Source organism: Radiomyces spectabilis (genome assembly GCF_025331425.1).
Source record: "Radiomyces spectabilis strain NRRL 2753 chromosome Unknown BYT42scaffold_6, whole genome shotgun sequence".
Lineage (NCBI taxonomy): Eukaryota > Fungi > Mucoromycota > Mucoromycetes > Mucorales > Radiomycetaceae > Radiomyces > Radiomyces spectabilis.
In genome coordinates, this window is record NW_026251931.1 from 113,553 (window position 1) to 136,731 (window position 23,179).

Sequence of the window (23,179 nt, forward strand, 5' to 3'; positions counted from 1 at the left end):
CATTGACCGGTCAGAATAAAGCGAGACACACGCGTTCAAATATTCGAACCTTTTACGTGCTCATCATAAAGACTTCAAGTATGAGAAAAAGGAATTTCAACTCACATTTACCTTTATTTCTTTTTCTCCTCTCGCTGATGACGAAGAATTAAAAGGAAAACCCCACGATGATGACGAAAAAATAAAGAATAATAATAATAAGATTGGCGGTTGTCCACAAAAAAAGCCGACAAAATTAAAAGAGTCACACTATGGCCAGCAGGCAATTTGATGCATTTTCCCAATCTCTTGTTAAAGTAACCCGAGTTGCCCGTATTTTTTTTCCGGTTTGGCGGGCAAGTATAAAAGTGTTTATTAGTTTTAGCGGGTTGATTTATCATGATTAAATCGGCTGATTCTCTATTTTTATTATTTGCTCCGGCTGAGGCGTCGCTGTTTTAGGTGAGCAGAGCTGAATCGAGCAAGAGGAATTAACACGGTTGTTTCAAGATAGATTGTAATGGCATCGATTTTGCTTGCATGATGGGATCGTATCCATAGTTTTGGGAATACAATAAAATACACCATCATTGGGTTGAGAGGTCTCCTTTGCCACGCCATTGTGCACAATAAATACACGTGGCCATAAAGAATAGCCACGAGCTTCGAAATCAAATCATAAAAGACGACGTGATGGTCTTGCATAAAGCATCATATTTAGATGACCACATGGCTTACAGAATCATACAATGAAACGAGGGTGCTGTTTTCTTGCAATCAGTGGCAAAATGGCAAAAGCCGGTCTTTAAAATACAACAGCTTCTCATCATCATCAATTGACTCCTTATTCTCAGGTTAAAAAGAATATAATATGTATTCATTCGGCATCTGTTTTCATTTATCTTTTTATTACTATTCCACTCTCACCATCGTCACCTTTATTTTTTCCTTGACCTTATTTTTTTTCACTTTTTTCTTTCTTCTTCTTTACTCTGAATTTACAATGGGCCAAGGAATCAGTAAAGAACATGCTTCCTATGTCTTTGGTCACGCTGCTGCCACAGACTTCCTTGAAGATCAACATACCAGCATTGATCGTCTACTCTATTATCCAGAGGAATACGCATTTGACACCTGCTCACCATTGGAAAACCATGAGAAAATATCAACCGATCCATCGGTGACCGTGATACTCTGTCAACCCACCTTGGGTCGAACCGATTCTGGCTATGCAAGCTGCAATGAAAAAACAAACCATCCGTTCGTGCGAGACGTCAATTACATTGACAAAACCTATTATACCGACGGTCGTCCCTTGAATAATTTGCAAAAACCAAATGACGAGGACGAGGACAATAAAAACATCCATCTAGCCGACCCATTGACTTTTGCCGATGTAACCAAGCTGGCGTCGGATCCATCAATGCAGGAGGTGAACCTGTCGAATCGGGCCTTGGCAAGCCTAAGTCCAAACATTGGATTACTGACGATGATCCGCAAATTAGACTTGTAAGTCGAAACACATGCATGATGCAGCTGCAAGGGAGAAAATTTTCGACGAAAAAAAAAAAAAGGAGAAGAAAAAAGAAGATAGAGACATTGGATAGGACAGTGGCAAATAGGAAAACAAGAAATAGGGAAACATGTTGTGTGAATTGTTATTGACAATCACTGATCTGAAATAGATCCGACAATCTTTTGACAAGTGTACCCAATGCCATTGGGTATTTGCACCATCTTCAAGTACTATCGTTGGCGGGAAACAAGCTTACCGAGATTCCCGATACCATTGGATATCTTGGGAAACTGACCCAACTCGATTTATCCCGCAATCAACTTGAAAGATTAACTCCTTGCATCGGCTATCTCAGGAACCTGAGAGATCTCTGTTTGGACAGTAATCAACTGGCCGAAATCCCCATTGAAATTACAGCCATCACTGGTCTGATTTCACTCGATTTATCTTATAATCCACTCCGTCGATTGCCGGCCGAAATATCCAATCTGTCCTGTTTACGACGCATGCAACTCGATGACTGTCCACTAGATAATGACCCCGACGATGACCTTGTTCATGATCCTCCAAGTTTACTGGAAATTTGTGCACGCACCATCCTGCGCGATACCGTCAAAATCCCTCGTCATTATCTGCCGGACCATTTGACTCGCTATTTAGAATCGGCCAAACCATGCACGTCATGTTCCCAGCCTTATTTCGAGTCGTACGTGGTACGCACCTGTCTAGTAGAAAGAGGCGACCGTTATCTTCCTATTGAATATCGACTGTGTTCAGCCCACTGGAGCGATGCCGATGATCGTCTGCGAGCCATGTTCAGTCAGACCATGACCCGACCTTCCTCGCCATTCTACGAGTTTCGACGACCGAATTGCCTTTTGCACCCAAACCCGAAACAGGTTTCCGATCAACACCGATCATTTCACCTGCCTCGTATACGTCAGAGTATCGAAATCAGCACGCCTTTGGAAGATCTCAGCGACACGGATGGCTGGCGTCCAAAGTCGGGTCTAAAAAAATGGCGATCGCGACAACATCTGGCAAAGATGGTGACCCGAAATCAAGCCGGTTTCTTGAATTTCCAAAAATTAAAGCCATCCTCCAGGCAATGAGATGTGGCCTTTTTCAACATGTGAAAAGACAAAAAAAAAAGTAAAAACAATCTTTTTGTTCTGTTCCATAGCTATTCTTCACTCTTTGTTTTTGTATCGATTTTCCTTTATCTTCTTTAGCATATACCATTTCTTCTACTTTTGAAAAGCCCTTTTTCATTTTTCTCAATCAAATACAGCGAATACCAAGTTCGACGTTGCTACAAAATCTGACACTCATTGGCAGCAGTATTTGCCTGCTTGGGATAATACAACAATAGCATAATACAATTAGTGTACCATTTGTGGATATTTTCTAAATATGGCATCCGTAAAAAAAAGGAGAGGGCGCTTTAAAAAACTGGCGTCAGGAGAGATCTTTTTTTTTAATGATCGACATGCAAAAAAAAGATGACTCCATTTATGTGTTGCATAATACGCTAGATGCTTATTTGTCCGTGAATTGCCTACGGGAGCATTGCAAACGTACCAACAGCCAGCCGGTCATCGAGCATACTCCAATCATCATCAAGGCTATCATGCTACATTAAATCATACGTCTTCCTCAAATAGTCTCAGTTATTGCAATTATCATACTTTGCTTTTGCAGTTGATGAAGGATATGACGGTTCAAAAAGGTGACGACAACTCCTACTTCTTCCTCATCAGTTATTTCCGGCATCACACCTATGGTATTTCCCAGCGCGCCACATTAGGGGATTACAACATAGATTGAAAATGATGGTTTTCAAATTATGTTGCTTATTTTTCAGCTTCACTGGGAGCTGCACCCATCCTCTGTTGACCCTCAACTTTTCTGAAATCAGCCTTTCCAGCCTCATGAGGAGTTCATTACCGCTACAATAATTCGCAGCTGCATAGCGTAACTTTCTTTGCGTCATTCGCAATACTTTGCAATTTTAAAAAAAAAAAATTCAGGTGATTATAGTTTAATGTACAGATCAATCTTCTTAGCTCGCCTCCACAAGCTTGAGAGAATGGTTAATTTACAGTTCAACCTGATTTTCCCACATCTTTGATTATCGAGATAAAATGTGGTTTTCCTTACATAATGTCTATCATTGACTTCACAGACAAGTCGCATTCCCGGTGAAAAGACATTGAACGTCACTATGGTTTTTTTTTTCTACAGTGGTTTAAAATTTGGTTACCATTGCGAACGTCTCAACTGGCAGGCGAACGGGGAGCAGGTCGGTCGCTGTGGTATTGAGCAATACAAGAGGCGGAGACTACAACTTGTGCATCACTCAAAGCCATCTTGTTTCAAAACGGGTCATAACACGTTGGAAGCTGCGGCTTATTTACATTTGGTGTGACTCGACGTATCTAATAAGTTGCGCATGCATGTGAAACTTTCTAGGCAAGCATCAAAAGGATTAAACCAAGTTTTCTGTTTACTTGTGAAAGAATGAGTGAGCGAAAGGGGGAATAGGAATCATACAAGCATCGAAGCTTTTATAAGGGATGATAGGTATATAGATAGATGCAAGGGGAATAGTTGGAGCTCTTTTTTTTATGCAACGGTGTAGTTCTCCAGAGGCGCGTTGGCGATGGCTTGTTCCCAGAAAATCTGCAACTGTTTGACTTTGAGGGTGCTTTTTTCGTCGAGGTCATCCAAGCCCCACATGATCTCCCGCAGCCGCTCTTCCACTTCGCCTTTCTCCAGGACCACTGCGTCCTCATCATCCTTTTCTTCGAGAAACTTGTTGATCCGCCGGATATCCTTGCGCACTTCATGCACCGTTTTCGCAATCGATCGGAGTCGTGAGTTGAGTTCCTGGACCTGTCGCTTATTGACGTACATCAGCTCTTTCAACTCTTCCAGGGACTCGGTCATGGCGCCCGTGTCCAAACTCAGTTTCCGGATCATTGGAAGCGGGTTTTCATAAGAGTAAGTCTGATCGTACAACGTCGATCGCATCGACGCCAACAGTATCTCCAACTCTTTCATGACATCACCGGTCATCCATGTGCTCTCTTTCCGGATCACGTTGTCTAAGCTCCGCAAAGAGTAAATGTGCCGTTCGCGATCGCGTGAATTCCGTTCAATCAACGTGATAACGCTCGTAATCAAGAGTTCCAAGGAAGGCGCGTAGTCATTGGCGGTGCCAGAGGTCGACGTCTTGCTCATGGTTCGTAGGTGAAGGCTTTCATCCGAGAGTAGTGTATTCAATAACCGCTTGTGCAGCGTTTTCGTTTCCCAGACCGCTGAATTGAGTTCCTCCAGCTGTCGCTTCAGCATTTCAAAAGGGTCGTCCTCCTCAACTTCCAATGACGACCATGTAGAAGAAAAAGAACTACGTCGACTGCGATTGTAGAAACTGGTGGAAGTGCTCATGGCAGAAGACCATTGAAGCGGCGAAAGAATGGGGCTGGTTTGGTTAGAGAATGCTTCCTCTGCGAGCGATTGCGACACGCCTCTGGGAAGACGGGCATCATGATCGGTATCTGGCCTTGCCGCCGCCATGGCCGGATCCCCCACCACAAGTTTTTGTAACTCGGATTGGGTGGAAGAACGACTACTGAGAGTATCTCTGAGAGCATTCGGTGGTAAACGGTCCGACAATGGTGACTTTGAAACAGCAGGAGACGATGGGGATGGGGTGGCGGTAGCCGACTGTAATTCGGCGGCAAGCGACGAACCAAACGGGGTTTCCATGCGATATCCTTTTCCTAAAAGCTCTTTCTCCAAGGACTGACCAATCGTGTACGCATCGTCCTCAAGCATTGGATCCGTTGATGGAGTTCCAGACGCCATGGTTACAAACCGAAAAGAAAGAAACTATGTAAACCAACAGTAACAGAAGAACCTAGAAAGGAAAGAATCCAAAAAAAAAGAAACTGTGAAGCACTTCTGCCTGTTTGCCCTCAAATGTTCCAACTCCGCATTTAGCACTGGACACTTACATTTTGATACGATCTTAGCCCTATACTGCTGAATTGTACAGTATCCTTTAGAAGCAGTTATCTCCATGTTCCGACTTTTTACGAATACAACAACTTGAATATATCGCTTCATGTGATGACAGGATATCAAGCTTTTCACTGGACTGACAAGGGAGTCTTACCGTCAGTCTACACAGACTTCAAATCAGCGTGCTGTGCAGCAAAAAAACCATTTTCTCTCTACAAATTTCCAGTCCAAGCATGGCAAATTAAAGCTTTTGATCTGCGCTTGAAAACCACGCGTACCTCATGTTAATTTTGATTCACTTTTTAACAGCCACCGAGTGGTCTCTTTATTATATATGGTCTCAAAAAAACAAGTCCTCCAGTTTCATTGCGGTCACCAATATTATCTTGCTTTCTTGATATTGACAACGCTTTTTACAGAGGGTGAATGTGCACGATAATACAGAATTTTTCCAACCAGGTGGTTGGCCAATTTTGACTACAATTTGTGTCTTTGTTTTTTTTTGTTTTTTTTTTCTTTTTACACGAGCTCTTTGGTTTAATAAACCCTGTTGGATAATGCGACGTTGATCAGTGAGGTAATAATTTATTTACAATAGTGGATCCTCGTATGATCAGGCTTGTATAGTGAGGCTGGTACGGTCAGGCTGCCACGGAGGAGTGAGGTTTCACGTGGTGACGGCCATGTCCGGAACCGGTGGTTTTGTTCGATTCATGAGATGCATAGGAGAGGTGGCTGTATGTTTTTTGGTCCAAAAATTCAAGCGGGGCATTTTCTTTTTCACGGATGATGAAGACATTATATCCGGGGCCAGAAATCCGTCGAGGCGCATCGACAGCGATCGTCTTGTTATTTTCTCGGATCCGTCGCGTTGTTTGATTTCGGCTGTTGACCTTTGCATGGGAGACGAAAAATGTCTGGATAAAATATCAGGCACACTTTCTGCTCGAGGTATCTTGGAAGACGGAGGTTCCGGAGTTTGCCATTCTTTCTGCAACTGACATTTTCTCCGGCTCAGCAGGGAATGATCGCTTTTTTTCTTTAATAGTCGCCTGGGCGCAACATGGGCAGTGTTTCCTGATATGGCGTATCGATCATTCGGCGCGTACTCACTACGGTTCGTTACAGGTTGCAATGGAATCGATAAACTGGGGCGAACAACGAGTTCGCGGTGCGTCGGCCACACAACCTCATCGGTTGGTTGCCAACGATACGTCTGATCGCCTTGTTTTGATATTGGAACGTCGTCGATTCGATTGTTTGATTTACGGATGGTGAATACACATTGGTCCAGTGACCCCATTGAACTTGTCAACTCGTGAATCGTACTTACGCCGGTCTTCCGAGCCATGTCTTGTTCTAGTTTGGATGGAGACATCGTTATCTGGTCAATAAAAGAAAGATCAAGAAGACTATGTCGTTTGGTTGAGGACGAGGAGAAGGCGTTGTCGTTGTCATTGAGAGTCTGTTCAGTTATGGATGGCAGTTGTACAGATAACCTTTGGTTACCCGTATGAATGTCACTGTTACCGCCGGTTGGTTCGCCGCCGCCACCAACGGGGTCGCAGGGCTTATCCATGATCATTTGTTTTGCTTGATCCCAGTCAGAGTGAACTTGTAGTGGAGAGTGTGGAATGAAGGGTAAATCAATACCGGGATTATTCATGCCATGTTTGGGCGGAGATGCCAAGGGGAATGGATCATTGTCTTTCGATGGTTTGGCATTTGATTTCGGGTCCTTTAGTTTCGCTTTGGGTAGGCGGAAAACGTCTTTGAAATCTTTGGCAATAGAAGACGGGCCATGCACCCTGCGGACAACGGAAGGATCATCGAGACAGTCCGCCACGTTGGTGCCGTAAGAAGCGTTGCGTGCTCCTTGATAAGCCGGGTTTTTAAACGGCTGTCCTTGATCAAGAAAAAAGGGATGCATCAACGCGTCTTTGGCTTTGATACGTTTGGCCGGATCAAAAAAGAGGAATTGGCGAAGAAGGTCAATGAGCGGCTCGGTGGCCCGTGGGATCACAGTAAAAAGGCTTATGGGCGGCGTCTAGTCAAAAGTTTGAGTATATGACATGGTGCGCGCTTTTTTTTTTATCTTTTTTCTGCTACATGTGCGTACAGGTGGGAATTCGAATCCAAGTTTGCTGGCTAGTTTGATGCCTTCTCGCCATTCCCCGCCGCCATGGCTGACAATGGGACTCGTTGTTGCTTCAGGTAGCACCGGCACGTCCGTGGTGGTATTAGACCGTTTGCGCTCAAACCCGGTCCTGAGCAACTTTTCCGATTTGGATCTTTTCCTTCGTGCTGGTTGGGCGCCTTGACATCCCGCGGGACTTCCCAATAGTTGACATATTCTATACAATTGATCAATCTCCGAGTCCCCGGGAAATAAGGGCCTCAAGCAAAGGATTTCAGCGAAAATCACGCCAATCGCCCAGAGATCCACAGGATAAGAGTACGCATTCGACCGCAGTAAAACTTCAGGTGCTCGATACCTAAGAAAGCAGAGGTGTCAACTTCATGAAATGCGGGTTGACGTTTCAACTCACGTACCATCGAGTACTGACATAATCTGTGTAAGGTGGCTTGCTCTTGAGTTCTCGGGCCAGCCCAAAATCGGCCAACTTGATAATAATCATCGATGTCTCTACCGTTCCGTCAGGCACTCTATGGATCAAGACATTCTCGGGCTTCATATCTCTGTGAAAAATCCCAAAATGGTGGATATGTGCCACAGCATCGAGAATTTGGAATCTGGGACAAAAATAGAAAAATGAATGGGTGAGAAATAGGCTTGGTGCGGTCATTTCATTGATTTGGCGTCAGTGAAACGTACAAGATGCTTTTGACCTCGTAGGGTTCAATGATTCGCTTGGTGTCCCGTCGTTCTTTGAGCAGATGATACAGGTTGCCACCGTTCATTAGCTCCATGACAAAAAACAATTCCTTGGTGGGAGCTAGAAATGTGGCGTGAAGCTGGACAATGTTGGGATGAAATGATAGATGCTGTAGAGCTTTGTACTCGCGTAAATGAAGACACTGCGAGGCGGTGGTGAACTTTTTCTTCATAATCTTGACGGCGACCTGCGGGGTGGGGAGCCAAGTTTAATACGATCATGATTATTGATCCAAAAACCTATTTTTGCAACTGTCTTACAGTGTGGTTGGTCGTTTTATGCTTGGCTTTATGAACGGTACCAAAAGACCCAAGGCCAATCTGTTCGATAATATCATAATCATCCAAAGGTGAACTCTTTCTGAGCATGAGACAACGGGTATCAACGGGTGGAATAGAGAGAAAATGAAGAGAAAAGAAACAGCCTTGTTTGTTCGGGGCTTGGCGATGATATCAAATCGTCGAGTGGGATTTGAATTGACACTTGATAATTATTATTATTAGTTTGGATCTGGTTTTGTGCGTGATCGTATGTGTGCTTCCCGTGGGGGTGAAAGCAGGGGCACAGATATGGGCGAAGAAGGAAAAGGAGAATTGGTTGGCCCAGGACGAGCTTCAAGGACTTTTTGACGCTATTGAAATTCCGGTCTCTGAGCCGTGAATAGCAATGGCACCCAAGTTGTACAACTGGACCCGCTCACAGAGACACAGCCAAATCAAAAGAAAAGCGTGTTCACTTGCAGATGGATCAACCGATATTGGTGTGTGTGAGTGTATCTGCGTGATCTTCTCTGGATCAACTGCTTCGTCATATGATTTTTTCCGCCCAATTATCTCTTGCTTTTTGCGGTGAGAAGAATGGATCAGATGAACGAACGCTTAATACGAGTATCTATCTAGCTATCAAGGTATTGAATGATGTGGTAATGTCCAATGATTGTTGTCTTTATGATTCGATTTATAGATCCTATCGATCGCGTCATTGTCAACAGAACCATTTGTATGCAGAATAATGAGCCAGCTGTATTTTATTAGAACAGTGTTTTCTAAATCACGTTTTTTTTTTTTTTTTTCGTATTCTCTAGCCACCATCATTTCACGGTTTTCCTTAGACTCGTTGCTCGTCCTTGTTATCACCCAGATAGCGTATCACCACCGAGCATTATTTTAAAAAGCGGACCTAAACGGTGCCATCCCGCAAATCTGCCATGTGGTATGAATACATTTTCGGTTCTTCGCCGTTTGGGCTGGCCAATCAGATCATTCCCGCAATCAATACGGCCTTGTGACGGAATGGTGGCCGAAGTATCATTAAACAACTCATGAAAATCCCAATTATTGCATTCATTTATGTTTTTAAGGAATTTGACACCTAGAATCCATCAGAATTGTATCTCAATCGTGACTTGTGTGAGGTCTTTCGAATCATCTTGTATCGTAGGTGGACGCGTCCCTTATTTCACTCCTTCAAGCTCAATGAATCGTCACCAGAGCTATTTATACCCATCTTGCGCACATCAAAGGGGATTTGTAGATTGTTTGTACTGTTTCTCGTGAATCTTCCTGCTCGAAATCAAGGTATCTAATCTAGTGTATCGATTACAGCAACCTGAGGCTGCTCTCCATTTCGTGATATTGTGCTACTTGGCAACAACCGACCGTGATACCTTTGGCATCATTCCCACCGAGGTAGAGTCGTATGGACCAAGGACAGATTGTCGGTAACGATGTATTTGCTTTAAGCAAGCTTATTCTTATTCATTGAGCTGTCCCATGATGTTTTCCTGAAACTTGTTTTTCTTTGTCATTCAGGGACAATAAACCATCCCAGCCATCTCAGCCATTACCCTACCATAAACGGCAATAAACCTTAAAGAGCGTGACACAAGAAGCACGCTGTATAGTTCTTCCAAAATGTCACCCGCAGGAATTTGAACAAGTTTTATAATTTGTTAAGGCACTTTCTTATCACACATTATCAGAGCTGCTTACCGTTATTGTGGCCGTGTCCAAACTTTTCTATCTGGTCATTCACAGACACAACAGAAGATGCGTTTCAGCTACGATTTTCTTGACGGTATGCTCAGCAATAGGCACTTTATGCTAGTAGATACTATTGGTTATGAAGGTATTGAAATAAAACATTGCGACCGTGTTCATGACAGCCAATGTTGAAATCAAAGTGAATAAAGATGAGTTTGGCCACGGCTGGTCTTACAGACATCATCAAAACCAAATACTCGGCCTAGGTATGAATCTATTCAATAAAAAACACCAGTAAAGTTTTTATGCTTCAGCATTACCCTGTGCTGTAGCCTCCCGAGAACTCTTTATAACGCATCGTTTTGGATGTACTGGTCAAAGATGGAAAAGCCGGCTTGGAATTCGATCTGTCATGCGTATAATTGAAACTCAGTATGATACGAGTCAAAAGGTGGCTTTGATCGTCAGAGAACCCGTCACAAGGGACAAAAATGTTCGGATCCAGAAAGGCACTGGAGGAAAAAAAAATGACTGAACAAAAAAGGCTCTCTGTTGTACCGTATAGTTCTTTATCATGCCCAAATCAAAACGTTCCACCGTCGGTATGTAACCTTATAATGCTCATAATGTACAATTCAAGATTCTTATGGTTGCTTCGTCACTGTAGTTGCTCTGACTCAGACCGAGAAGAAAGGCCGTGAGGGCAAGGAAAAGTTGATTGAAGATGTAAGTGTGGTTGATGTCGGGTGATCGGACGAGGGATTGGACAGGTTGGCTAATGTCCGAGTCATTGATGGGTAGATCCGTGAATGTGCCGACAAGTACGATTACCTTTGGATTTTCTCGGTCAAGGATATGCGCAATACATTCTTGAAAGAGGTGCGTAATGATTTCAAAACGTCTCGTTTCTTCTATGGCAAAAACCGAGTCATGGCAAAAGCTCTTGGAACGACTCCCGAGGAAGAGTACAAAGACGGTATTTCAAAGATCGCACAGGTGAGTTTTTTTTTTTGACGGATGGGGGAAAAGAAATGCGATTAGATTGACGGGACAACTGAACATCGTGAATGCAATTTAGCAATTGCACAGTGAAGTCGGTTTATTATTCACCAACCGAACAGTGGAGGATGTCAAGGAATACTTCAGCAACTACACACAACCTGATTATGCTCGTTCCGGCTGCATTGCCAACGAAACCGTGGTGATTCCTGAAGGTCCAGTAAAACGTGGCGTTGATCCTATGCCGCATAATATGGAACCTCTGTTGCGTTCGCTTGGTATGCCTACCATGTTAAAGAACGGTATTGTCACATTACCCGTGGATTACACCATTTGCAAAGAAGGCGACATTCTTTCCACAAACCAGGCCCATCTTTTGGTAAGTCTTTTATATCCCTTTTTTCCCACATCAAGCATTCACTGGATGTCTAATCATTCATTATCATTTTGCAGAAATTATTCTATTATCAACTTGCCGAATTCCGCGTGGAACTGCTCTGCTACTATCATAACGGCGAGACCACTCATCTCAAATAAATCTATCTCTCCATTCACCATAAAACTGCACTAGAATAAAAAAACAGGCATTTTTTTCACCATTTAAAAAATCACAGGTCGCTGCATAAATCCAAGCCACTGCAGCGCGGGGCAGTGATCCACCCCTTGACTGGCGCGAATGAATAGTGGTTGCTTTGTCCTTTTTTTTTTATACAATGACTAAAACCAAAGCAGAATTGACACCTTATGGTACACTTGACAATTGTGACTTTATTGAATGTCACGTTCTTCTTCTAATTGGGTCCTTCTGATTCTCCATAGAACAACAACGTTTAGAAAATATCGAACGCAATCGTCAGCTTTTAGCCGAGTTTAACTTGCGTGAAGCGCGCGTCGCATTACAAGATACACCGGCTGTGTCCAAGAATTTAGAATCTGTCAAGTAGGCACACTGATTGTTTTCTTGATGTGGCTGTGGTAAGCGGCAGAAAAAAAAGTAACTCCAGTTATGAATGCATCTGCATATAGAATTACAACCAAGACACGAAAAAGGATAGGTAATATTGTCAAGAGTCGGTTGTCTAATGATTTTCAAGTGTCTGATATATAATATGGGAATGTGATAGAAAAACCAAAAGCGCCCAAACCCGTGCTACAGTCTCGCAAGTCCTCGCGTTTACGAGGGTTGGATCCTGCCCCAATTCAGATCGATACCGACAATAATATTGATATCCCGAAACACGAGAATGGCCAGGTACATGATGAAAAAGAAAAGCCCCAGTTCTCTACAGAGGAAAAAGTATTGAGAATGATGAATCTAGTCTGTGATACATGGATTGATAGAAGAGGAACTGTGGGATGGTAAATTGTTAAAGGCAGACGAATACTTTGATGAAGAAACGCGGCAACGGGCGATAAGAACGGACGGGCATTTTAGCGGTTGGATCAATCCCGAACTAGTTGAAAAGTATCAGTTCGAAGCATCGGCGGCTGATGCCTGGGAAAAGAATGGCGGAGGTAAATTCTCGTACAAAGATCCATTAGGTACCGGCAAAAAGCGATCCGGAGGTCGGTCGAATGCGAGAGCCGTCGCGCAAGCCATGTTCAAAAAGAATCCCAACATGTACTTTTACCGCCATAACGAACCGGGGGTTGTAAGTTGAGAAAATACAATATGCATCCTCCAATCGGCCCATGGTATCTTACACCATCGTTTGACGATAGGAGCAATGGACAGGAGATTGGACCGAGGAAGAAAAGACCATCTTTCTAGAGGTGGGTGATGTCTCAAAAAATCATTTAAAAACGGTGCATCACCAAGGGATATGACATGTTGAACTATCCCTACTCTATTTATTAGTTGGCAAGAAAACATGGATGTGGAGACAAGGTAATTTCAAGAATATCAGAATGAAAATTGGCCACCTTAAAGATCTCACGCAACGATTATTATTAGTGGGGCGTTTTCGCAAGTTATATTCCGCATCGGTAAGCGTTTGTCAAGGGGCATCATGTATGCTCGAAGGATCCACTGACCTAAAGAATGAAACATTAGAGTTGGCTACCAATGCAGCAGTAAGTCACACGACGTTGACAGTTTGGATTTCCGTTTATGCTTGACATGTCCATCAGATTTCTACCGTAGTGAATTATTACCGTCAGGACTCATATTCGATTCCAACTATGAGGTAAACTCCCCCAAAAAAAAAAGATCAATACTCGATCGTTTAGCTGATCTGATTCTACAGTATACCCCTTCTGGGAAACCCATCTATATCGGCTCGCACCGTTCTCATTCATAGACCAGCGTGCTACCAATGAGTAGTAAAACTCCGATTTGTATATACAGCATCGACCTGACGACGGCACCGGTTTAACCATATTCACCTCCGAAAAAGCAAGCTGAAAACAATGATGAACCTTTGTGCATTTTGCTCCCTAGAACCAATAAAATAATATGAAAAAGGAGGGTCTGGTACAGGAATGGTTTCAAGTTGCAATGTCCGTGCTTGGTGTGTGAGAGGGTAAAGAAAAAAGACAGAAATTTTTCAGAAAAAATCCAGATCCCTCCTTTTCGCGTTAGCTACAACCCAGGAGGATTTGTGTAAACCATCCAAGAACCCTTTTTTCTTAACTCCTTATCACCGGGCTCACATGGACACCATGCCACGTTCTTTTTTCTTTCAATTGATCCCATTGCTGTTGTTTTTTCAGCATGTGGGACGCTTGAGCACGCACGATAGGATCACTTGTGCCGGGTACGTTTTTGTTTTTCTGGGATATAAAATGGCAACAGATGGTGTTTGCAAGACAAAAGTGGAGGTTTGCTGATGGATAAGCAGAGTTCATCAAGTGTGGTCTCGGTTAAACGTTTGCTACAATGAAAGCATAACCCCTGAAAAACTAAAAAGAAAGAAAAAAAATACAATGATTAAACCGGTTTGTCAACAGCAAAAAAGGGTTTACACCCAATATTCATCGTCAAAGTGCAAACAGGAACTTTGTTTTTTGGCTGGCGTAAGTGAAGGAAAAAAGAAACGGAAAATCCTTTGTGTAGTCTTTTTCCGAGAGTGTGTTTGGCTGTTTTTTTCTTTTTTACATTGCATGCATCTGCATACGCACGCTAATGCATACCATGTTGGAGACAAAAGGAGCGATCGAGGTGACAATACAAGGGAGAAATACGAAATAGGAGAAGGAGAAAAAAAAACGAAAACATGAAACGAAAGGAGATTAATAGAATAAGCAAGGGATGGCCAGTACCGTACAATGGCCACAGTAACAAGACCTCGATCGTATTGAATCAACCACAATCAAAAGCAATAAAAGTAAAGGCCACCATGCTTTGAAGAGAAAATGCGGCTGCAAAAAGTGATGATTGTTAGGGATGGCTTAAAAAAAAAGTTAAATGCAATGCCGGAGAATAACTATGATAAACAATAGATTACAACTTATGTGATGATGTTTTAATAAAGGTGCATTTGCCTCGTACCTAAACCGCCCAGGAGGAGGAGACTCATCCCACCAACGTGGAATCATCAACAAGGGCCAATTGGAAACCTCAAAGGATAGGATCAAGGCACGCTGAGAGAGAAAAAAAAAAGAAAACCTATGATCGGAAAGCCTAGAATACAATAGACACGTTTCGGAATCGTCAGTCAATTGGGGCCTAAAACATGAGAATCGGCCATGCAAGGAAAAAAAAAATACACAGAAAAAAAAAGCCCCAGGGGATGCGGATTGGGATATATGATAATATGTAGGAAGCCTGACGATAACAGTAGGAGGAGTTGAGCCGATGCAGCTTGAAGACTGTGGGGCCAAAGGAGGAGGCGGAAAGGGGATCCCGCGAAAGATTACTCATTGATTATGACAAAAGGGGAGTTTTTCACGCCATAAAGTTTGGGTAGGAACCGAGGATCGAGTATTATATTAGAGACAATAGAATTTACTGATAAGCTATCGAGCCATGGGTCGTCTGGTCAAGTTAAGATGATGTTCTAAAAGGAGGAAATGATGCTTTCTTGCTTGGAATAGGTTGAAACTTTTTTGTCGGTTGAATTTCGCCATGTCGCTTCTCCCGAGGGATCCCCACTCATTCTCCCTTGTTTTTCATCTGTGCGAGCTAGGAGAAAATGGAGCGAGGGAAACCTAAATACAAAAGACTATATATACCACCGGGGTTGACTGAGACGATTTTGCCCTATAGGTTTTTTTCTTTTTTTTTCAATTTTCATTGTTATGGATATTCAGAGCTTACTTTGCCCTCCACTTTCCGATTCGATCCAGCATAAGCAGGAAAGCTTGATGGATCAAACTCATTACATGAACAAGGACCCTTATCCATTGGAATGTATTCCACCGTGGTCAACCGCTGCATTGACACCGACACCCTCCAATGGTAGCAGCCCTTCTTCGGTGGGGACTTATTTCTCAGCTCCGTCGTCACCGTCACTCGATGCTAGTCCGTCCATCTCACCCTGTCTTCTTCGTCCCGTGTCCATGCCCCACCTTCCCATGTATCCTCATGCCATGACGACGGGGATAAAGACCACGACACCTTCCTCTCCCTCTTTTTCTTCTTCTTCTTCGTATACGGACAAGTGGACACGTGCTTCTACTCAGACACGAACACCGTGGACGCCTGAAGAAGATTTCCTATTGCAGCAGGGTTATGCTCAGGGACTTTCGTGGGCCATGATTTCGACCACGTATCTTCCGCACCGTTCTCGCGGTTGTTGCTGGGGTCGATTCAAGACGTTGCAAGCAAAAGCCATGGAACATCGTGAGTGGTCCAACACCGAGGATAAACTGCTTCTTCTCGCGGTGAAGAAACATTCCAAGCTATTCAGACACGCGTGGCAATCGGTTGCACAAGATATGGGTGAACGCGCATGGAGAGACTGTGAGATTCGCTCCGCCAAAGTGTCCCACATGATCCGCAAACGCCAATATCATGCCAGACACAGTTTCTAAGAACAAAGAAAAAAAAGCTGGTCTTTCTTTTGTTTAATTTGGTCCTCGTTAATTTATGTTTACTCAGAGTCTTTATTACCACCATCTGTCATCGAGACACTCCCACCGCATCTTTTTATATCCCTCCCACACACACATTCACCCACGCGTACACATACACTTGCCACGAGCACACTACGCAATTCCATACACCGACAATCTTTCTATGTAAAAACTAAAAGTGCTATTCCCTCATATGCTTTTTCCGCTTCCATAATGATCCCCTCACTGAACAAACCCTTATGTTCTATTATGTAATCCCTTTTTATCGATATTACTTTAATTATGTCTCCAGAACTGGCATTGTGGCATTTTACTTTTTATTTATATTTATTTATTTTAACTCGCATTGGCATCAAATGAAGAGAAGCAAAAAGAAAAAGGCGTTTCCACCACATTATTTTATTTTCGACGAATGATTTGAATTACCCCATGGACACTTCTTTCTAACACGGTCCGCAGAAACAAATTAATCGAGATTTGAGTTTTTCCCCATGGAAAATGGCAAACAACATCAAGACGGGACGGTATTGGTTGTAAAAATTCTGCAGTTTATGGTAGTTTTAGATCTCAAGACGGTTTAAAACCATGATTTGCTCGTCGAGACTTTTTTCTTCCTAAAAGACAATAAGACTTGAACATCGATCAATAGAGAAGAAGCTTCCTTCATCCCAATCGATCATTATGAAGGTCCGCTGATTTTCCCAGTTTGCCTACATTTGTATCATGTCCTGGCAGTGCATTGAGCGAGCAAAACGTTAAAATGACTGATGAAACAACTTTTTTTTTTTTGGTACGAATGTGGATGTGGCGGGTTTCTTCAATTTTGGATGTTCATGTTTCGTCTCAAACAATTTTCTTCTTTCACAGGGCATGTTTCACTCCAAGAGCATGGAGATAAGCCGGTTCTTCGAAATTTCTGGCATCGCATAAAACACGGAAAAAGAAGATTTCTTATTGGTCAATTCTCGCTCTTAACAACCGTTTCCTTTATTCCATGCGAATACGGGAATGTTAATGTATTTAATGTTAACCGAAAGATTTTACATGAGCTAACCCGATATATCAAACGAGAAAAAAATCTATAAGATTCAAGCATGCCACTACTGCTCTAGCGAAACAGATGGTCAAAAATGTCGCCAATCGTGCTATTACAGAATCATATTATGGAACCAATGAACCGATTTTCTTTCTCAGGCTTGCAATGGTGGTTGTGCTACAATAACGGACATACAACCATGTTTATATCCTTGTCATCCGTGTCAGGGATTGTAGCTAATATTCCCTCAATGATGCTGCGATTTCTTCATAGTTCTGGAACAATACTTCAGACGGACCTTGTCTCTATAATTCAAGCGGACGGGGGCGTACAATCATAGGACTGACAAGCCTTGTTTTTTCAATGCAAATAAAAATGACAGAAGATTTGCCATGCCATCATATTGACGCCGGCATGCGCGAGATTTTTGTTTTTCTTTTGTTTAACACCAGTGCTATCTACTTTCTTTTGTAAAAAACGAATTAAACCCCCACCCCCAAAATTTCTGGAATATCGAATTTTCCAAGCTGCATGTTTCAGATGCAGTGGGTGGATCCGTCTGTTCGGTAGCCAAGCCAAAACCATGTCTATTTGGGTTTCCACTGCCTGGCTTTTTCTCTCCCTCAAACAACCAAGCTGTCCTCATGGCATACCATAATTATTTATGGTTGTGTTTGATTTTTCTGCTTGCTTATTTTAATACGACGTTGGCGGCCAAATCGGGGATACCTCACTGCAAATCGACCAATGTCACCAACGGCACCAAACCACGACAACGCATCGCTGTGATCTCGCACGATTCGGCTATAGTCACATTTTTTCATAATCCAGAGCAAGGCGCACGGGATGCCGCCACCATTCTCGATATCGATTTAACATGGAATCGCCACTTTATCAACAGCGTCGAGAAAATGCAAGCCGATATCTATGCGGCTGTGACTCGGGTAATGATCCATTGAAATGCGATGATCGTGAATGCGATGATCGTGAATGCGATCATGCAAACATGGGCAATGGACTGAATCATTGGTTGGATCATTTCTTTTTTAGGGGGTCGATGGCATCATTGTCACCATTCCAAGCGAGCAAGTGAGCGAGGCTGTCAAATATGCGCTTGATCGTAACATCCCCGTGATCGTTTTTAATGCAGGGCTAAATTACGCTCAGCAGCTGGGCCTTACTCGAGTGTTACAAGACGATCTTCAGTCCGGCCAACTGCTGGGAAAAGAACTCCGCGACCGAGGTTACACACGGCCGCTGATTGTCGAGTTGAGCAGCCTGGATGATGGCACGTACAAGGTTCGAAACGAAGGGCTGTCGGATTTTCTGCACATATCAGACGTCATTTCCATCAATGACTACAACAATACCGGTCAAGCCATTTTCAAAGTAAAGGATGCTTTTCTCAAAAACGACACTTTCGACTCCATCATTTCCCTCGGCGGCGCAGTACGTTGATCCCATTGAATAACCCAGAAATTTGTGCTTTGCTGACTCGATCTATTTGTGTTAGGTTGGCACCGATATTGTGTCAGCTGCCGTGCAAGATTTGCTCAAGCAAGAACCCGATCGCCGTGTCACTGGTGCCTTTTTTGACATTGGTGGCGCCGAAATGATGAAGTTGTTTGCCGTTCACAATGATACGCTGGCGATTTCTCAACTGCCCTACCAACAGGCGGCTTTACCCGTATTCTTAATGTATCTGCGAGTATGTACACTTTATTTTCATTGTTACATTACTCCGTATTGACTGACCGCTGCCTGTCACAACAGATTATTTCTGGACATGACGTATTTGCCAATGAAACCATCAGCACCGGACCGAACCTTGTTACCGCCGCCACCTTGGATACCATGATGCAGATGGAACGTACCACCCTAGTCCCACTAAACATTCGCGACGCCTCGATTGGTGCCGTTATACCCAACACCTTTGGTGATTCCTACGGCGCTTCCATCATGGCCGGCGTCAACGATCTCGCCCAAAAATTAAAGTGGACCGTCTATAATGTTATTGAGGTAAAAAAAGAAATCATACTTTTTTTTTCTCATTTTCTGTACGGAGGCCTAACTATCGGATTTCTATTTAATTTTTGCAGCAAGGACCACTAGGTATCTAGGATTTAATGTGTTGTCTATTATACCAAATGCGCATCTGCTTACATTGTCCATTTTTATTAGGCTTGTCGACACAGTTGCGATACGAATTGGAGAAATATAACAAGGAGGACGTGACAGGCATTATCCTTCAATCGAGTGATCCGACCGTGGTGGACACCGGTTTGGTTCATCATAACGAGACGCGGATACCATTAGTGGCGATTGGGACATTTATGGAAGAAAGTTTTGGCACCACGTATCCGTAAGTCATTCATTAACATCCATGCTTAGAATCAATATTTCGTTTGGCTTGTCGACTGCCCAAATTAATAATCTTATGCTTATGTATAGTAATGTGTTTAATCATCGGGCCGACGCCGGAAGGCTGGCTAGGGAAGTGGCGCGGGCGGTGGTGCGAGATAGGCATCAAAGGCCTCTTTGTTTTTCTGAAGAAACGCCATGGCGAGCCAGTTATTTTTGCGAACTCTTCTACCGAGAATACAGCCGTATCCCGGGAGCCGCGAATGTGTCGATACAACAAGTGGTGCATAAAATCAATATTTCCACTAGCTCGGCCATGGACACGGAGTTAGCTGTTATTATGAGCAATATGTACGAGCAAAATTACTATCCAGACGCATTTATCACGTTTTCCGAGTTTATCTTCAACATCATCAATTCGGTAAGCATCAAACAGACCCCCATGGCCAAAATGGGGCTCGAAAGGTCATGGTATTCGACAATCGATCACCGACGTCTGACTTTTTTTTTGACATTCTAGCGTATGCTGAAAGGATATATGGAAGATACCACCACCATGTATACATCTGCAGATTTATATGATCAAGGACAGGCCTATCTTGAAGGACGGGTCAACGATCTTTGGTATGCATAAGCAAAAGAAAAGGTTGTACTGCGGGAACATACTCAATATAACCATTGTTGCTGGGTTCTAGGTACTTGAATACGTATTCCTTTGGGTTCTTGTCCTTGTTGAATATCTTGCTGTCGAAAACCTTCACGATTACCCCTTGGGATCTTTCAAAGATCAGTGCGCCACATATTGACCATTTATGTCCTCAAGGCCAATACTATGTACAAATGTCGCGAAGTTACTTTTGTCTGGATGATAACGGCAGCCCGCGACGATCGTTTCAGTGCCTTTTGTGCCCTCCCAATACTTACAATCCGCATCCAGATCAAGACGTGTGCCGGCCTTGCGAGTTTGGCACATTCTCGCATTCGGGGGCTACCATGTGTACTTCCTGTGAGGCCGTCGAAGCTCGTGATGCACCTGAATGTGCATCCTACTTTCAATCAAAAAAAGCCGATGTCCGACGACTGTATCTGTCCATCTTTCTTCCCATTGGTATACTGCTAGGTTTATTTATCCTGTTCTTTATCATTCGGCGTTATTTGAACCATCGCCGACGTCGTCCGAACTTTAGCGATGATACATGGTTGTTTTCCTACAACAGCCTGGTGCAATCGCCTCACGAGCACTTTAAGCCTGTCCCATCGTCGAGTTCCGAATCGCCGTTACTTCTCGTGCCGGGATCGCGACGAGGATCCCTCGATGGCAATTCTCGCAAACCATCCACGGTTTCCGTTGCTCAGCATAATCGCTCGGTGGACAATATCAATTTCTTGGACGTTGAACCAACCCTGCTGGACGCTACCAAACTTTCTTTGGTGTAAGTATTATCAGCTACAAAAGACTCCTGCTATGTCCTTGGTTTCCATGTTAATCCGTTTCATAGTAGCAGCAATAATAACACCCAAGAACGACGTCCTGTGCTACAGCACATGCGTGGATTCCAGTAAGTGACGAAATAGCATTGTTCTTTCGCACACTTATAACCTTTTTTCTATGCGTTATTAGTCGCAATTTGCCTGTATTTGTCAAACAAATTGGATTTAAACGGATCCGCGTGGACGACGAGGTGCGAAATGAAGTGAGCCTAATAAAGTGCTGCCGGCATCCCAAACTTGTCGAGTTGGTTGGTCTTTGCTTGGAAACTCACGGAACCTATCTTGTGGAAGGTAACATATACTAGCGGCACTCACCTTTAAGAACCCGTTAATGACACGACCACGCGGATTTTTTTTCCTTAGAATACTGTGCCAAAGGATCACTTGCGGAAGTACTTGGCAATCCAGATATTGATTTAACATGGATTTTCCGATTTTCCTTGATCAATGATTTGCTGGAAGGCATGGAATTTTTGCAACATTCACGGTTCATGTGTCACGGTAATTTGACCTCACAATCATGCATGATCACCGGCAAGTGGGAGTTGAAAATTACTGGATATGGTTTGAACCGGGTCCGACGATCGCAGCTGGATCCGAATGTGGTGTCGGGGATCCGCAAAAATTATCTTACCACCGATAAACAAGGCAGCGATCAGGCGCAGATCATCCAAAACAACAATACCCTGTCGTGGCGTGCACCGGAATCCGTCGTTTGCAGTTCAACGGGCGTCTACCTCTCCTTCCCTACCAAAGAAGCCGATGTTTACAGTGTCGGTATCGTTATCAATGAGATTCTGACACGTAAACTTCCGTATCAACAGGAAATCGACGAAGGCGCGAGCGCAGAGGACGTGTTTAATCGTGTTTGTGATGAGGATCTGAAACCGTTCATGCAACCTCAGGGTCACGATGAATACTCTGATAAGATTAACGTCATTATTCGCGATTGCTGGCAATACGACCCCGTCCTGAGACCCACTTTTACATCTTTGAGGGTAAGTCCTAGCCGTGCCATGCATTTAAACAGTAATTTGTAAACTGATTTTCCCCTCTTCTTGTTTAGAATCGTATGAAGGATATCGATCCTTACCTCACTGGGTCAGACAGTGTAGTGGATAATTTGGCCATTTTATTGGAAAAATATGCGAATGATATGGAGAATTTAGTCCGAAAACGCACCGCTAATCTGCAACAAAGAACATTGGAATTAGAAGAAGAAAGAGGGCGAACACAGACATTGTTAAAAGGTATTTTCTCATTTTATCTATTTTGCATAATGACATTGACATTTTTCGTTTTTAGATCTAAAGGCGGCCAAGGAAGTCGCTGAAGCAGCCGCCAATGCAAAGCAAAATTTCCTCGCGAATATGTCCCACGGTATGTAAAGAAGCCAAAAAAAAAGAATAGCATCGCAGAATAGGAGCTCATCCGTTTTACAGAAATCCGTACGCCCATGAATGCTGTGATTGGTATGTCGCGCATTTTGATGGAAAGTGACCTGGCTCCGGACCTGTTTGACTGTGCGGAAACGATTGAATCATCTGGTAAATACACTTTATTAACTCTATCCTGGAATGCATGATACTGAACATCACCCAAATCCCGCTCAAATTCTCTGTAGGCAACCATTTGATGGCGATTATTGATGATATCCTCGATTATTCCAAGATTGAATCCGGAAAGTTGACTCTTGAACACAGCATGCTGGACATGGTATGTCGCAAAATTACTTATTTATTGCATTCTCCATATTAGAGTTGTATTAAACTTCCTTCTTCAACCAGACATTTGTTCTCGAGAGTGCGTTGAAGCTTGTAGCGCCCAATTTCCTGGAAAAAGGTGTGATGCTTTGGTGCAATGTTGATCTGGATGT

General features: G+C 43.4%; 8 protein-coding genes across 8 annotated transcripts; 6 read left to right on the forward strand and 2 right to left on the reverse strand.

The window, feature by feature from the left end:
* The first annotated feature begins 870 nt into the window (after positions 1-870).
* BYT42DRAFT_567451 (uncharacterized protein) lies at positions 871-2,858 on the forward strand. The gene is made up of 2 exons (XM_051568092.1): positions 871-1,488; positions 1,665-2,858. Exons 1-2 carry the CDS (start codon positions 983-985, stop codon positions 2,605-2,607), a joined length of 1,449 nt encoding a protein of 482 aa, XP_051423443.1. The 5' UTR covers positions 871-982; the 3' UTR covers positions 2,608-2,858.
* Positions 2,859-3,981: 1,123 nt separating this feature from the next.
* Positions 3,982-5,464, reverse strand: BYT42DRAFT_567453 (uncharacterized protein). The gene has a single exon (XM_051568093.1). The coding sequence runs from the start codon at positions 5,363-5,365 to the stop codon at positions 4,121-4,123; it is 1,245 nt and encodes a 414-aa protein (XP_051423444.1). The 5' UTR covers positions 5,366-5,464; the 3' UTR covers positions 3,982-4,120.
* Positions 5,465-6,074: 610 nt separating this feature from the next.
* Positions 6,075-8,935, reverse strand: BYT42DRAFT_312941 (kinase-like domain-containing protein). The gene is made up of 5 exons (XM_051562975.1): positions 8,679-8,935; positions 8,358-8,605; positions 8,075-8,275; positions 7,641-8,016; positions 6,075-7,568 (listed from the first exon to the last, which is right to left on the reverse strand). The coding sequence occupies exons 1-5, from the start codon at positions 8,784-8,786 to the stop codon at positions 6,189-6,191; spliced, it is 2,313 nt and encodes a 770-aa protein (XP_051423445.1). The 5' UTR covers positions 8,787-8,935; the 3' UTR covers positions 6,075-6,188.
* Positions 8,936-10,942: 2,007 nt separating this feature from the next.
* Positions 10,943-11,992, forward strand: BYT42DRAFT_567459 (ribosomal protein L10-domain-containing protein). Its single transcript, XM_051568094.1, has 5 exons — positions 10,943-11,002; positions 11,068-11,126; positions 11,202-11,396; positions 11,479-11,778; positions 11,853-11,992. Exons 1-5 carry the CDS (start codon positions 10,975-10,977, stop codon positions 11,934-11,936), a joined length of 666 nt encoding a protein of 221 aa, XP_051423446.1. The 5' UTR covers positions 10,943-10,974; the 3' UTR covers positions 11,937-11,992.
* Positions 11,993-12,112: 120 nt separating this feature from the next.
* On the forward strand, positions 12,113-13,699 carry BYT42DRAFT_613435 (uncharacterized protein; the record flags this gene model as incomplete). The annotated part of the gene is made up of 11 exons (XM_051571733.1): positions 12,113-12,146; positions 12,219-12,339; positions 12,426-12,454; positions 12,524-12,651; positions 12,719-13,051; positions 13,122-13,172; positions 13,258-13,287; positions 13,354-13,385; positions 13,453-13,472; positions 13,530-13,585; positions 13,646-13,699. 11 exons carry the CDS (start codon positions 12,113-12,115, stop codon positions 13,697-13,699), a joined length of 888 nt encoding a protein of 295 aa, XP_051423447.1.
* A 1,915-nt stretch (positions 13,700-15,614) lies between these two features.
* BYT42DRAFT_567468 (uncharacterized protein) lies at positions 15,615-16,805 on the forward strand. The gene has a single exon (XM_051568095.1). The coding sequence runs from the start codon at positions 15,639-15,641 to the stop codon at positions 16,371-16,373; it is 735 nt and encodes a 244-aa protein (XP_051423448.1). The 5' UTR covers positions 15,615-15,638; the 3' UTR covers positions 16,374-16,805.
* A 1,248-nt stretch (positions 16,806-18,053) lies between these two features.
* Positions 18,054-18,523, forward strand: BYT42DRAFT_567469 (uncharacterized protein). Its single transcript, XM_051568096.1, has one exon. The coding sequence runs from the start codon at positions 18,096-18,098 to the stop codon at positions 18,408-18,410; it is 315 nt and encodes a 104-aa protein (XP_051423449.1). The 5' UTR covers positions 18,054-18,095; the 3' UTR covers positions 18,411-18,523.
* Positions 18,524-18,705: 182 nt separating this feature from the next.
* BYT42DRAFT_313184 (uncharacterized protein) lies at positions 18,706-22,788 on the forward strand. The gene is made up of 13 exons (XM_051562976.1): positions 18,706-18,900; positions 18,965-19,159; positions 19,225-19,470; positions 19,551-19,563; positions 19,633-19,813; positions 19,903-20,233; positions 20,333-20,436; positions 20,508-21,245; positions 21,312-21,371; positions 21,434-21,594; positions 21,667-22,301; positions 22,370-22,553; positions 22,609-22,788. The coding sequence occupies exons 2-13, from the start codon at positions 19,064-19,066 to the stop codon at positions 22,689-22,691; spliced, it is 2,832 nt and encodes a 943-aa protein (XP_051423450.1). The 5' UTR covers positions 18,706-18,900; positions 18,965-19,063; the 3' UTR covers positions 22,692-22,788.
* Positions 22,789-23,179: the final 391 nt, after the last annotated feature.